This window comes from Primulina tabacum, chromosome 12 (genome assembly GCF_025594145.1).
Source record: "Primulina tabacum isolate GXHZ01 chromosome 12, ASM2559414v2, whole genome shotgun sequence".
NCBI classification, from domain to species: Eukaryota; Viridiplantae; Streptophyta; class Magnoliopsida; order Lamiales; family Gesneriaceae; genus Primulina; species Primulina tabacum.
In genome coordinates this window covers 24,465,686-24,481,393 of record NC_134561.1, presented here as the reverse complement: position 1 = coordinate 24,481,393, position 15,708 = coordinate 24,465,686, and the positions used below count along the sequence as shown (strand labels likewise).

The window sequence follows — 15,708 nt, the reverse complement described above, 5'->3', positions numbered from 1 at the left end:
GACCGCCTGGGATGACGTGGTTCTTATTCGAACCAGACAGGTACTTTCCTTTACCGTGTATTATACCTTGTGTCCAGGCTAGGAAGCTCATGCAAAGAGGGTGTCGGGCGGTTTTAGCAACCTTTATATCTGTCCCCGAGGCACCCAGTCAGTCAGCCTCAGATGTTCCTATTGTTAGGGATTTTCTAGACGTTTTTCCTGAGGACGTCTCTGGTATGCAACCCGAGAGAGAGGTGGAGTTTTCTATTGAGCTTATGCCAGATACGGTTCCGATCTCAAAAGCACCGTACCGACTAGCACCGACAGAGATGGAAGAACTTAAGAAACAGATTCAGGAACTTCTCGACAAGGAGTTCATTCGCCCGAGTTTTTCTACATGGGGCGCGCCAGTCTTGTTTGTGAAGAAGAAGGTTGGTTCTATGAGGCTTTGCATTGATTACCGGGAGTTGAACCGGGTTACAGTGAAGAACAAGTACCCACTTCCGCGGATTGAGGATTTATTTGATCAGTTGCAGGGAGCTTCGGTATTCTCCAAGAGTGATATGCGTTCCGGTTATCACCAGTTGAGGGTGAAAGACACTGATGTTTCCAAGATTGCTTTTAGGACTCGATATGGCCACTACGAGTTCCTTGTGATGCCGTTCGGTTTGACGAATGCGCCAGCAATCTTCATGGATCTCATGAATCGCGTATTTCAGCCGTATCTTGATCAGTTTGTGATAGTATTCATAGACTACATTCTCGTCTACTCGAAGAATCAGGAGGATCACAGCAGACATCTGACCACCGTTTTGCAGGCTTTGCAGAAGCATAAGTTATTCTCCAAGTTCAGTAAGTGCGAGTTCTGGATAGAGAAGGTGGCATTCTTAAGCCACATTGTTTCTAGCAGCGATATTGAGGTAGACCCAGCAAAAGTTGCATCAGTCAGAGATTGGGTTGTGCCGCAGAATGCATCAGAGATCCGCAGTTTCCTTGGGCTAGCAGGATATTATCGGAAGTTTATTCGGGGATTCTCCTTTATTGCCGTTCCACTCACATCATTGACCAAGAAGAATGCTAAATTTGTGTGGAGCGAGGAGTGTCAAAAGAGCTTCGATACTTTGAAGCAAGGTCTTATCTCAGCACCAGTTTTGGTCATGCCGTCAAGGCCCGGCGAGTTTGTTCTATATACCGATGCTTCGAAGCTCGGTCTAGGCTCAGTATTGATGCAGCATGGAAAGGTGATAGCATATGCTTCTCGATAGTTGAAAATCCATGAGAAGAACTACCCTACCCATGATCTAGAGTTGGCAGCTGTGGTATTTGGCTTGAAGATTTGGAGGCATTATTTGTATGGGGAGAAGTGCCAGATCTTTACCGACCATAAGAGCCTCAAGTACTTCTTTACGCAGAAAGAGCTGAATATGTGTCAGAGGCATTGGTTGGAGTTAGTGAAGGATTATGACTGTGACATTAGCTACCACCCGGGCAAAGCTAATGTAGTTGCAGATGCATTGAGTAGGAAGGTCGCAGTGATGGCTCATTTGACGATTCAGAGACCTCTCCAGTCTGAGATGCAGAGGTTTGATCTAGAGAATTATCCTCGAGGTAGAGTTCCACGTCTATCTACCTTGACTATCCAGTCCTCTCTTCTAGATTGTATTCGCAGTGGTCAGTCAGCAGATGAGCAGTTGACAAAGTGGAAGCTGAGGGATGAGGCCAAGGGCAGTGTCTTGTATACAGTCAGCGACGATATTGTGAGATATTGAGACAGGATGTGGGTTCCTAGCAGTGATTCTATCCGAGGCCCACATGTCGCCGTACTCTATTCACCCTGGGAGTACGAAGATGTACAAGGACCTACAATTGTTGTATTGGTGGCCAGGAATGAAGAAGGATATCAGACGTTTTGTATCCGAGTGTCTGACGTGCCAGCTAGTGAAAGCAGAGCATCAGAGACCAGCAGGCTTACTCAAGCCTCTTCCTATTCCCGAGTGGAAGTGGGATAATGTTACCATGGACTTCGTGACCGGTTTGCCAAAGTCAGTCAGAGGATCAAATGCTATCTGGGTGATTGTTGATCGTCTTACCAAATCAGCGCACTTCTTGCCTATTAAGACGACTTTCACCATGAATCAGTACGCAGAGTTGTATATCCGGGAGATAGTCCGACTTCATGGTATTCCAGTTTCTATCGTATCTGACAGAGACCCCAGATTCACTTCCTCATTTTTGAAGAGTTTGCATTCAACTATGGGTACGAAGTTGTTGTTTAGCACAGCTTTCCACCCTCAGACAAATGGGCAGTCAGAGCGAGTTATTCAGATTTTGGAGGATCTCCTCCGCGCTTGTGTTATGGATTTCTCTGGGAGTTGGGAGTCGAACTTGCCATTAGTAGAGTTCACCTATAACAACAGTTTCCAGGCGTCTATAGGTATTGCTCCATTTGAAGCACTGTATGGCCGTAAGTGTAGATCTCCTGTTCATTGGCATGAAGTAGGGGAGAGATCAGAGTTGGGTCCGGAGATTATTCAGCAGGCTGCCGATGTAGTAGTCAAGATCCGTGATAGGATGAGGACTGCTCAGAGTCGACAGAAGAGTTATGCAGATCAGAGGGGGAGAGATCTAGAGTTTGCCGTTGGCGGCCATGTTTTTGTCAAAGTGGCACCTATGAAGGGTGTCATGCGGTTCGGGAAGAAAGGGAAGCTCAGTCCGAGATTCATTGGACCATTCGAGATCCTCGACAGAGTTGGGACGTTAGCTTATCGTGTTGCTCTTCCGCCGAATCTGGCCGGAGTACACAATGTGTTCCACGTCTCTATGCTGAGGAAGTATATGGCAAATCCTTCGCATGTCTTGAATTTCGAGCAGTTGCAGCTTACTCCGAACCTGTCTTATGAAGAGAGACCAGTGCAGATCTTAAACAGACATGAAAAGAAGCTTTAGAACAAGCTGGTTAAACGAGTGAAAGTCAAATGGCTTAATCATTCAGACGAGGAAGCTACGTGGGAGTCTGAGCCAGAGATGAGGAGTCGGTACCCCGAGTTATTCGGTAAGTTTTAATTTCGAGGACGAAATTTCTTTTAAGTGGGGAGAGTTGTAGAACCCGTAAATTAGACTACGTATAAGCCATGCATAATTTCTAGTATTTAAATTAAAATGATTTTTATGCATGAGGATTTATATTCTTTTCTTTAAATTTAATTATTTTACGCAGTAGTTTAATTGTTACCTTTTTAGTTAAATAAGTGAGGCCGGACAGGAGTTGGAGTAATGAGATAAAATTTAATATTAAGAAAACATTCCCATAATTTATTTTAGATAAATAAGAAGTTAATTCAATGTAAAAGGATCTACCTTAATTAATTTATTAATTCAATAAAATATTTAATGGGTAGATAAATGTTATTTCTTAATTAATTTATTAATTCAATAAAATATTTAATAAGTAGATAAAACTCTAAAGATTTAAAATACAATATTTAAAAATATTTTTTCCTCCCATTTTTATCAAGATTTCGGCCACTACACATTTGGGTTTAAAAATATTTATCTACTCTCCATTTTAATATCTTTCCTTAATATTTTCATGGCATAAATAATTCCTTTAACTTTAAAACATCAATAATTATTATTTAAGCAATATTCCACCCCATTTAATTAAATAAAATCGGTCACCCCTTCTTTTAAAAGATTTAAATTAGATGGACAGCTCATCCCTTGTTATCTTTCCTTACTCCTTTCTAAGATGATAAATCCCCCACCTTTTAATCACTAAGTAATTAATTAATTAAGCAATTACCTACCATATTTTTGAATGATAGGAAATCGGCCATGCACTCCTAATATCTCTCAAAAATCTTTTGATATCATTCTATTTCCTTATCTCACCAACTCACAAGGAGAGCAAGATTCATTCTCCATTTTTTTCTTGCAATCTTCCCATTTAATTCCTAGACTCCTCTCCCTCAACTTACAACCGAATTTCAAAGCATTCCAGAGAGGAAAAATCATGAGAAAAACCGAGAGTAAAAAAGAGAAAATTTGTGAGAAAACAAGAGGGAAAAACAAGAAGCAAAGTCACTCTGTCTCCTCCGCGCCGCGTCGTGTTTTCAGTTGTTTTTCGTTCAAAAATTTCCAGGCATGTTTCTATCATTCCTTGCTTTTCAATGAAGTCGTATAATTAATTTTAAATATCATATGTACACGAATTTGAAGGGAAAAACCGAAATACATGACAAATATTTTCGAAACTAAGGTGCAGATTTTCGGCTTTCCTTTGCTACCTCACGAGTTTGGCTTGTTTCTGTTGTTGCAAGGTTTGGCTTGGTCCTAGGCTCCCAAGGCGGCCCCTAGACATGTGCTAGGGTGTATTAGGATCATGTTGGTCCATTTGTTCAAGCCCTATGCATGATGAAATTCGTAATTTACAGCAACTCATCCCTAGTGTCACTTTGCGTTCTATTTTTCCTCGTTTGCTGTCAAGCGGGATGTTTCTGACCTTGGCTGCCCTAAGGGCCATATCCATGGTTAGAACATCTCCTCATTATGTCTAAGTCGAGACCAAGTCGGCCTTTCAAGGCTTGGTCCATGGTTGCATCGGTTTTCAAATAAAACAAGCACAACCCCTTCGATCTCCTTCATTTTTCTGCATGTGAGTTTTGAGTTTATGGTGTTGGTGTGGATCTTGGTTGGCTTTTTAGCCCTTATCCACGGTTCATATCATACCCCTTTATGTCTAGATCATGCCATGGTCAATAAAATGGCCACTGGAAAGGTCCATGACAGCAAACGAAGCAATTTCCCCCACGCGCGCAGGTTGTCTCTCGGGTGGGAGTTCCGGATGGTTCATGGTGTTGCTTGGATTGTGGCTGGCCTAGGGCCCTTAGCCATGGTTCAAGCCACACCTTAGGATGTTGGTAAGAGACTCTGGTCGGTGGTTCAAGCCCCAATGGCCGATAGTCTCGAAAACGAAGCACGCAAGCGTAAGCGCTGCTGCTGTATTTTCGGACAGCAAGTTGGTGCTTCGGTTCGAGGGCTCGTTTGAGTTCTTGGTTGGCTTTTAGCCTATGGCCGTGGACTGGATGGTACCTCATGGAGTTAGGAAGGTCATTTTTTAGTCCGTTTGTGGTTCGGTTAAGTTTCGAGGTCGTACGAGAATTTACGGTGCAATGTGCCAAAGTGACTCTCGAAAGAGCGTTTCATGTTTTGGCCTCCATTCACCAAAATTTCGAGTACTGAAATTTTAGGGGTATTATTTCATCATTTTAGGTGTATTTTAATCATGAATAAATGATAGTTCGGTGTTGGTTTGGGTTGGCACGGAGTCATGATTAAATAATAAGTCATTGGGCGTAATTGTCTCGTTTTGGGTTCAATTACAAAGTTGTGGTCAAGTTAAATCATTTGCATATTTTTCATGTTAAAGTTAGGTCGCAGCGAGCCTGGGAACGATCCAACCCATTTGGTAAAATAATACAGGATATTAATTATGTTATTTAATTATATTACGTGCAAAAATATAAAATATTAATTTTTGAGATTTATGCGATATTGCTTGTGGCCACTTCATTATCATGGGCTTATTACTTCACCCGGTGGTCACTTACCGGTTCATGCTCAGTTATTGGTACAGATATCCAGTCCAAGGGCTGTGATGATCTCTACCGCCCAGTATACTGTGGTTTAGTCTGATCAGGCGATTCAGTTCAGTTCAGTTCAGGGGCCACTTGCTTAGAACATATTCTCAACATAAAATTTTTATATGTTATTTCATGACAGGGCTCTATCGAGCAACATTTCACTTATGATTTTCAGTTCAGTTGCGCACGTATTATATTTACTCATGACATGATATTTTTACGTTACGCCAGATTCATTATATTTTTACCATGCATTCAATTTTATTATTATTACTTGTTATTTATGATTTATGCGTGCTGAGTCTTTAGACTCACTAGACTTGATTGTTGTGGGTACTGATGAGGTCGGGGCTGAGGGCGGGGACCAGTGAGTCATCTTGGGTCGGCAGTAGTAGGAACCCGAGGACCTCATTTTCATCATTTACTAGTTTATTTCAAACTCAGTTTTAATCTGTTGTTGAATTATTTTAAATTGTTATTTTGCAAACAATAATTACTTCCGCTGTGCTATTTTGAACATTAAACTCTATTTATCAGTTTATTTTACGAATGAGGCAAATTACTTATTTTAAAAGAAAATTTTAATTTTTTCCGCAAGTTTTCAAGTACGAATTTCGGGCCTCTACAAAAGAATTTATGAGGGTTCGTGTAATATTTTCGAAAATATACCTAAACAAAATATTTTATGTGCGTATTTTGGCCTAATGGGCTTGTTTTAATGGATTTTGTACCTAGACCACTAACCTTAATATTTTAAAACCTAGGCCCAATAGTCACACATTTTAGTATTTTAAAAACACTCCAAACCCTAGCCCCTCCCCACACCCATTCGGCGGCACCTCTCCACACGCTCACCAGAAGGTTTCGGCCTTTTGTTTCAAGATAGAAGTGAAAATAAAACCGTCTCGTCCCTCCGGTGTTCGTTCTATGTATTGTTCTTGAGATATTTGAGTGTTTATATATATTAAGGCACGCGCTACACCTTATTTTTCTCATCGATCACATCATGATATGTATATTGAACAATTTCGCATGATAATTAATAGATCTATCATTGCATTGATTTTATATGGTTTTTGAAACGTCTGCTCCTTAAAATACTAGTGAAATATTTTTTTTAAGGTATGACCGAAAATACTCACACTAATTTACATAAAAATAAGTCAACCATGCATTTTAAAATGTCATCTAACCATTGAATAAAAATAACTGCAGTTAATTAAATCTTAAATGAAATCAGTCTCCTAATCTACTATTTTAGAAGAGAGACTCCAACATATAACAAAAGTGATGAATCAACAACGTATAACAAGATCAAAAAAATTTAAAAATATTGCTTAAATCGATGTCTCATAATCATATTATGCGGAAGAAATGCAAGGTCCTCGGGTTTTCACGTGAACCGCAGCTCAGCCTACTCAGTCTTCAACGCCTCCAGTCTCCTCAACCGTAAGATCACCTGCATCAATCACACATAGTGAGTCTAAAGACTCAACACAACTGAACCGTTATAACAAGTACATATACATATTATGCAACAGTGAAAAATATTGTAAGCAAAATAACTTCATGATCTTCAAAAGCAAGAACATAAACGTAAACATAATCATATCAAATCATGTCATATCGTATCATCGTATACATATTCATTTTCCCTTTATTGAATTCAGATCATTAGTTGTGACTTTCGTATCAGCTCTAAGTCGATGGATCCACCTACATATAACCGCGGTACCCGGCGGCGGGGACATCAGCGACAGTTTTACCCATACACTAAGCCTTGACCTTACGTGTTCGTATTAGTCACAACCAACTCACTTCCTTCCAAAACATGTCATCATATTCATCACTTGTAAAATTCATGCATATACAAACATTTCCTTAAAACCAAGCATGCAAAGCGTTTCTAACATTAACCTAAAAATCCATGTTCCATATCAACATATACATTTTAAATATGCATTTCAGTTATCAGGGAACTGCTAGAACTGCTAACTCGACCCGCTCAAACTTATCAAACTCCTTAAATATACTTCTAGTCATTTCCTTAAATGTAACCCGAACCCCTGCATTAACCTCTATATTTCGTTTCAGGGCTTAGACCGGAGTCTTGTTTAACCCAAATTAACCCGAGACTTGATCAAATTTAACCATAGGTCCATGACTCCTAACCAACTCCATGTGACTCAACTTAAACCATTTATGACCACAGACATGTCGGTGTAACTTACTGGAACCCCCAAAACGAGCAATATCCACAAAATCTCAAAAAAAAAAATGTACAATACTAGCGCCTAGGCGCTGGCAATGTATCGCAGCAGTGCTGATGAGCATCTAGGGGCCATGTACTATCACCGAAGCACCAGCACTGCCGCGCCACAGGGGCAGCGCCAAGGCGCCAACCCTGTGGGAGAAATCCGAAAATCGACTTTTGAAACCAAACTTTATACCACGCTCAATCATCCCCAACCATGCTCGAACCAACCTCTCATAGACCACAACCAAGCCTTCCCGCACTGCCCTAGCCATGACCTTCAACCCCATGCCCTTGAATACACGTGAACTACCCGACTCTCCAAAATCGAGCCACAACCACAGGAATCGATCGGTTCTCCCTTAAACATGCATCGACCTCAAGAACAGCACATACGTTCCTACATATATACTATCAAATCACTCCTAAACCTCGAGACATGGCAGCCCTTCAACACAAGTCAAGAAACGTGAGAGAAACATGACAAGAAAATTGCTTATTTTCGTATAGAATTCAAGTAGAACCGATGCATAGCACTATAACCACAATATATCATGCAAATACATTTCAAAACACATATTATGATGTGATCAATGTGAAAATAATTGAATCGGGCGTGCCTTTGCGTATTTACGCTCGAAAAATTTTACACAATCACGTAGAACGAGCACCGGAGGGACGGGGAAGAGTTGCTATGAATTTTTTGTAAAACATCCGACCACAAGAGCTACTGCTTGACGTGAAGAGGCTGCTGGAATTTGAGAGGGACAGCCGAAATAAGGGTGAGGTGATTAGGGTTTTGGGAGGGTAGGGTTTGATATAAAACAAGTGCATAATGGGCCATAATTAAAATTAATGTGGATAAGTAGGAGTTTACGCCCAACATATATTAAATAGGCCCATTAAGCCCAATTACACACTCGTAAAATATTTCGTTTAAATTCGTTTTAAAAAATATTAGTTGAACCCTCAAAAGTTCTCCGTTTTGCTAAAAATCATCTACTAGTTAAAAATATGGTTCAACGTGTCAAAATAGTTCAAAGGGACCATTTTCAAAATTTTCATATCAATTACATAATATATTAAATAATTAAAATTATCATTTAAGAAAATATTTTTCCTTAGCTGTCCTCCGTCTCCGTTCCTTGTTCGAGCGTGAAATATTGTTAAAAGCCCTATAAGATGCAATCTTAATGAACCATGTTATAAAAACACATATTCATGTCGCAATCATGCATTTAATGCATTAAAATAATTTAATTAAAATACATAAGAAGTTTGATGACTTGCATGTATGTGGTTCACGTGGACCTTCAAATTTTCGAGACGTTACAGTTTTTACATGAAAAATGTAGAGTTCTTTGCCTTGGTTCTCACGCTTTTGACATGTTGAAGGGGTTGCCAGCTTTTGATGGTTAGGGGATGATCTAGAGGAGGTTTAGAGTGGGTTTAGGTGGAGACTTCAGATATGGAACAAGCCACGGTAGTAGGCCGATTGGGTTTCTTGGTTATGGTATGGTTTTGGATGAGATCGAGCGATGGGGTGTGTGCTGCAGTGAAAGGGCTATTCTAGGCCTTGGATTAGACCCCGGTAGGTCTGAGTCTTGGCACTGGATGTGTAAGGTCCAAGAATTTAATTAACGTAACCTGAATGAATGCAATCTAGGATTTTATTTGTATTATATGTTTAATTATTTTTATGTATTTTATGCATAATTCATTCATGATAGGATTTAATTCTCGAAATCTTAAAAGTTCACGCATTAGGGTTTCTAGTAGCATTTCACGCTCGAGCGAGGACCGGAGACCGGAAAATTTTCATGAAAATTATTTTATTACACGATTTATTTTTGTAAATTAAGTTAAAGCGTTTTTAAGTGTAATTTTTCAAAATGGAAATTTTCGGGTATTTTACCCGCATGATTTAAATTTTTTATCGGTACGCGAATTTTATCGAATCGAGGGACTTTTTAATGGTTCGGCTAATATTTTCAAAATCTTTCCAACACGAAATATTTTTTGGAAGAGTGTTTATGCCTAATGGGCCTACCCATTAGTTTATTGGGCTTAAAAGCCTTTTATAACTTTTAAAATGCATTTTTTTATGGCCCATGAACTAATTATTATTTATATAATTAGGCCCTAATCAACCAATTAACCCTAAACCTAATTTTTACCCCCCAACCAGCTGACAGCCATTCAGAACTCATCACCCCCTCGGTTTCAGAGAAAAGCACCAGCTGAAGGCTCGATCTTGGGCTTGTTTTTGCAAAGAAAATTCACCCAGGTTCCTTCACTTCATCCTTGCACTCCAACCATCTTAAGGCACGCGTTGTATCTTCGTTTTTGCATCACTCACGTGTATATTACTGATGATTATGTGTACATGCATTAAATCTCTCGATCTGGAAATGAACATGAAGTGCCATCAATTTTACATGGGTTTCCTTTCATTCCTTATTTCGGTTGCTCACGAGTTCTGAGTTTTCATGCAAGGGGCCGCTGTGCTCGGTTTTTTAGGGTTTACTCGTGATGTATAAGTACTTCTTTGGGGTCTAGGGTGGCTGCTAATCGCACCAAGGGAAGGACCGAGAGTAGCGTGCCATGGGGAGGCTCGTTCTTGGTAGATCAAGGGCCAAGGGGAGGAGCTGGCGGTACCAGGGTGAGTCCCGGCTATGGATCTATTCATGATGGGTCCGAACTACTTCCTGAGGGAACCCTAGCACTACTGGACGAACCCTTGAGTGAGACAATGGAACTGAACGCAAGGGGAGGCGGTGGAGTCACTTTTGGTGTCTAGCGGGTGGGCTGTTAGTGTAGGCTGCATGGGGCTGGGTTCTTGGTGTTGGTAGGCTCCTTGGGGTCTGTGCTAGGTCCACCATATGCTGGTTAGGGGCTGGAGCCATCGGCTTGGGTGTAAGGGTGGTGATTGTGTGCTAGTGTTTCGGTTGGAGGTGAGGGGAGCTGCTGGATTTTCCAGCAGCTGTACAAGGGAACTCGAATATTTTAAAAAGCAGGGTTTTGGGTTCTTTAGAGCCTTTTTAAGTGTTTTTAAGACATGGTTAAGTTTGGTAAAAATTTTATTAAGTTTCGGGTCGATTCGGGTTAAAACCGGGACCCCGGTCCAAGTTTTAAAACGAGTCGGTTAAGTTTGAGATTGGGATGGGGTTTAAGTCTAGGAATACTTTGGAAAAATTTTTTGGACATTTTAAAGAGTTTGGTAAGTTTCGGGTCAATTTTAGAGGTATAGGGGTGAAACGATAATTTTTGGGTTTCCAAGGTCAAAATTGTCATTTTGCACCCGGGGTGAGATTTTGGTCATGACAGCGCCCTCAGCACAAATATATGATATTTTAAATTTTTATGCATTATTTTTAGGATTTTTACGCAATTATGATTAATACGTTGCATACTTGGTTTAAAGGAAAAGTTACGTAAATGAATGTTTTTTTTATTAAGTGATGAAAATGACGATATTTTTGAAGGATGAGAATTGGTTGTGACTGACGATGTATATGTATACGATGACATGAGATAGGATGAGCTGAGGCCCGGACTCAGTGGGCGGCAATGCTGTTGCTGATATCCCCTGCCGCCGTATACCACGGTTTTTATAGATGGATCCATCGATAGATTTGAAACGATAGAGCTGATACGAAAGTCATAACTAATGAACTGAATTCAATTAAAAGAAAATGTTTAAGTTTATGTTGATTTGATGAGCTGTTTTGACACGTACATGATGACATGAGATGACACGATTTGACACGATATGATTTCCCACGATACGTTTACGTTACGTTTTTTTTTGTTCGTGAAAGATATGTTGATTATGATATTTTTCACTGCTGTGTGCTACATATAGGTATTTGTTATTTATGGTACAAGTGTGTTGAGTCTTTATACTCACTAGGCGTGTGTGGTGCAGGTGAGTTTGATGTCGAGGTGACTGGAGGTGCTGGACTCTGAGTCAGTGAACCTGGTGTGCGATACGACACGAGGACCTATGATTTTTCCGCACTATTATGATTTCATGTTTTGAGAGGATATGAATATTTTTACATTGGTTTATCTTACTGTTGGATGTAGTATTTTTCCTCCTGTTTTATCCCATTATATTTTTATTGGTAAATGCTCATGTTAATTTTTAAATGATGTTTTTACGCATGATTGCAAGCATGCGATTTATTTAAATGTTTATTTCATAACGAGAGCATTTTAAAAAAATATTTCCGCATTTTAAAACAAGTAGACGTTACAGTTGGTATCAAAGCAAGGGTCCTCTATAGGGTTGTGCCGTCGCCAGCTTCTGCCGCTCAGTCTTCAAAGCCTCAAGTTTGTAAGATTTTATGTTTAAAATGATTTACTGTTATCACCTGCACGATTTCATGATTTATGCATTATGACAATTTGCTGCTTATGTTTAACTGTTTTTACACTGTAAGGTTCATTAATTTCAAAACTAGATCAATTGCATGATGGGTTACGTTTTAATTGGATTGTATTCAGATATGCCTCCCAGACGCGAGCCCAGGTTGGTCAGAGTGGATGATATCCCTGAGGTTGGCAGAGGACCTCCACCACCACTAGGGGACCCAGCCACCCGAGTTCTTGACGGTATGGCCAGACTTTTGGAGCAGGTACAGCGGGCTCCTAGATAGCAAAATGATATCTTTAAGCAGTTCTGTAGGCTCAACCCGAAGGAGTTCGGGGGTACTACTGATCCATTTGTTGCAGAGGGATGGATTAGATCACTGGAGCTACATTTTGATTACCTCCAGGTGAGAGATGGCGACTTGGCCAAGTTTGCCATTTATATGATGTGGGATGATGCGTCCTTGTGGTGGGAGGGAGCTGCACAAGCTGTGGATGTGGCTACTCTCACATGGGCCAGATTCAGGGAGTTGTTCTTAGGGAAGTATTTCCCAGCTGACGTCAGGGGCCGATTGACGAGAGAGTTCATGGGCCTCCGGCAGGGGGATTTATCTATGGTGGAGTTCATCCGCAAGTTTGACAAGGGCTGCCACTTCGTGCCCATGATAGCAGAAGATGCCGTCCAAAAGCTGAGTCATTTCCTTTATGGAATGAGACCCACTCTCCGCCAGAACGTCATGCTGATGAGGCCGGCGAGTTATGATGAGGCCACTGCCTACGATTTTCTGGCAGAGCAGGCATTGCAAGACATCAACTATGAGATGCACAAGAAGAGACAGCAGACGCAGTCCAGTTCTCAGCCACAGAAGAAGCAATTTTATGGGCAGCAGAGGCCCCAGGGACATGGTAGGAGGCCGCAGCACCAGCAGAGACCTCCTCAGGCACCAAGGGTGCCTAAGCCATATGGTGGGCAGCCGTGCCTTCGGTGCAGCTGGTTCCATTTCGTCGAGTGCAGGTGGGGAACCTTCAGGTGCTTTGTTTGCGGACATGAGGGTCACAAAGCAGCGGACTGCCCTAAGAGCAAGGGCCCCACTACCGACAAGGCATATGTGATGCATGCCGAGGAAGCTGAGGCAGCATTAGACTCGACGTTGATTACCGGTAACCCTTTTGGTTTAAGATTTTAAATTACTGTACAATTGCATGGATTTTATGATTGTATGAGGACCTAATCGTGGGATTTATAACTTAGAAAGGTTTAGGATGCATGTTTTACCTGGTAGAGATTAAGGATTTTATTGTTTGATCCGAGGAATTTTAAGGACCATAATGCAATTTTCGAAACTTTAAGGGGTTAATTGGAAATTTGTAATGTTTTTGAGGTCGAATTTCGAACTTTTGGGGATCTATATTTGGGTTATTCAATGGTATTTCATGAATTTTGAAGTTTAATGCCGATGATAAGTTCCTTAAGTTCAACTCTATCAGATTTGATGGTATGTTTTGTCACACGGAGGATATATATTGCAGGAGTAGCCATGCATGCGTTACTAGATTCAGGGGCGACGCATTCTTTTATATCCGAATCTTTCATGAAGCGACTAGGAATCAAACCAGTGGTTATGGATTTGGGTTACAGAGTATCGATCCCATCCGGGGATCAGATGTTCACTTCCCGGATAGTGAAAGGATTGGAGCTCAGATTGCAGCAGAAGGCAGTGCAGGCAGATCTGATAGTACTACCGCTGCCAGAGTTTGACATCATCTTGGGCATGGACTGGATCTCTTCTAATGGAGCAGTCATAAATTTCTGCCAGAGGTCAATATCTGTTCGACCTCCCAATGGGAAACCATTTGTTTTTGAGGCAGCTAGACATCAGCAGTTCCCGCACGTCATTTCTTGCATGTGTGCGAGAAAGCTTATCGAGAGAGGCTGTCAGGCATACTTAGCCAGCGTTGTATCAAGGTCGGTGCCAGTCAGTCAGAGGCTGGAGGATGTAGATGTGGTCAACAAGTTCTCAAGTGTATTCCCTGACGATGTTTCAGGCATCCCACCAAACAGGGAGGTATAATTCTCTATTGAGCTCATGCCAGAGACAGTGCCGATATCTAAGGAGCCCTACCGATTAGCGCCTGTAGAGATGAAAGAGCTCAATGATCAGATTCAAGATCTTCTGGATAATGGTTTCATTCGCCCTAGTTTCTCTCCATGGGGCGTGCCAATGTTATTCGTTAAGAAGAAAGATGGCAGCATGCGATTGTGCATTGACTACAGAGAGCTGAACAGAGTCACAGTGAAGAATAAGTATCTGTTGCCTAGGATCGAAGACTTATTTGATCAGCTTCATGGAGCCTCAGTGTTCTCCAAGATAGACCTTTGATCTGGATACCATCAGCTGAAGGTGAGAGAGTCAGATGTGCACAAGACAGCTTTTCGGACGCGTTATGGGCACTACGAGTTCTTGGTGATGCCCATCGGTCTAATGAATGTGCCAGCGGTCTTCATTGATCTCATGAATCGCATATTCCAACCGTACTTGGATCAGTTGGTCATAGTCTTCATTGACGATATCCTGATCTATTCGAAGAGCAGGGAGGAGCACAGTTGGCATCTGAGGACAATATTGCAGACTCTACAGGATAGACGAATTTATGCCAAGTTCATCAAGTGTGAGTTCTGGCTCGACAGGGTGGCATTCTTGGGACACATTGTATCTCAGGATGGCATAGAGGTCGACCCCAGCAAGGTAGAGTCAGTCAGATATTGGCCAGTTTCGAAGAGCGTGACAGAGATCCGCAGTTTCTTGGGATTGGCAGGTTATTACAGAAAGTTTATCGAGGGCTTCTCTTCTATTGCGGTGTCTATGACCGCTCTGACGAAGAAGAATGCCAAGTTTTCTTGGGGACCAGAGTGTCAGGAGAGTTTTGACAGACTGAAGCAGGCCTTGATCACCGCGCCAGTGCTAGCTATGCCGTTAGGGCAGGGAGAGTTTGTGGTCTATACAGATGCATCCAAGCTTGGGTTGGGTGCAGTTCTGATGCAGTAGGACAGACTGATAGCTTATGCATCCAGACAGCTGAAGGTTCATGAGAAGAATTATCCGACTCATGACCTCGAGCTAGCAGCAGTGGTATTTGCCCTGAAGATCTGGATACACTATCTGTATGGGGAGAAGTGCAGGATTTTAACAGATCATAAAAGCCTGAAGTACTTCTTCACTCAGAAAGAACTGAATATGCGACAGAGGAGTTGGCTTGAGCTGGTGAAGGATTATGATTGTGACATTAGCTACCATCCGGGTAAGGCTAATGTAGTTGCAGACGTTCTGAGTAGGAAGCACGCGGTGATAGCTCATCTGTCAGTACAGAGACCGTTGCAAGATGAAATTCAGAGATTTGAGATCGCAGTTTATGCCAGGGGTGAGGTCCCGAATCTTGCAACTCTGACAGTACAGCCGA

The 15,708-nt window shown here is 41.5% G+C and overlaps 1 protein-coding gene across 1 annotated transcript; it reads left to right on the top strand.

The window, feature by feature from the left end:
* The first annotated feature begins 12,353 nt into the window (after positions 1 to 12,353).
* LOC142520284 (uncharacterized) lies at positions 12,354 to 15,296 on the top strand. Its single transcript, XM_075623286.1, has 4 exons — positions 12,354 to 12,515; positions 12,657 to 13,410; positions 13,780 to 14,315; positions 14,970 to 15,296. The coding sequence occupies exons 1-4, from the start codon at positions 12,354 to 12,356 to the stop codon at positions 15,294 to 15,296; spliced, it is 1,779 nt and encodes a 592-aa protein (XP_075479401.1).
* The last annotated feature ends 412 nt before the right edge of the window (positions 15,297 to 15,708 follow it).

Coding starts and splice junctions, on each gene's coding strand:
- LOC142520284 (XM_075623286.1), top strand. CDS start 12,354: ATGGGTTACGTTTTAATTGGATTGTATTCAGATATGCCTCCCAGACGC. Junction 12,516..12,656: donor TGGCCAGACTTTTGGAGCAG/GTACAGCGGGCT, acceptor GATTACCTCCAG/GTGAGAGATGGCGACTTGGC. Junction 14,316..14,969: donor GCATCCCACCAAACAGGGAG/GTATAATTCTCT, acceptor ATTGTATCTCAG/GATGGCATAGAGGTCGACCC.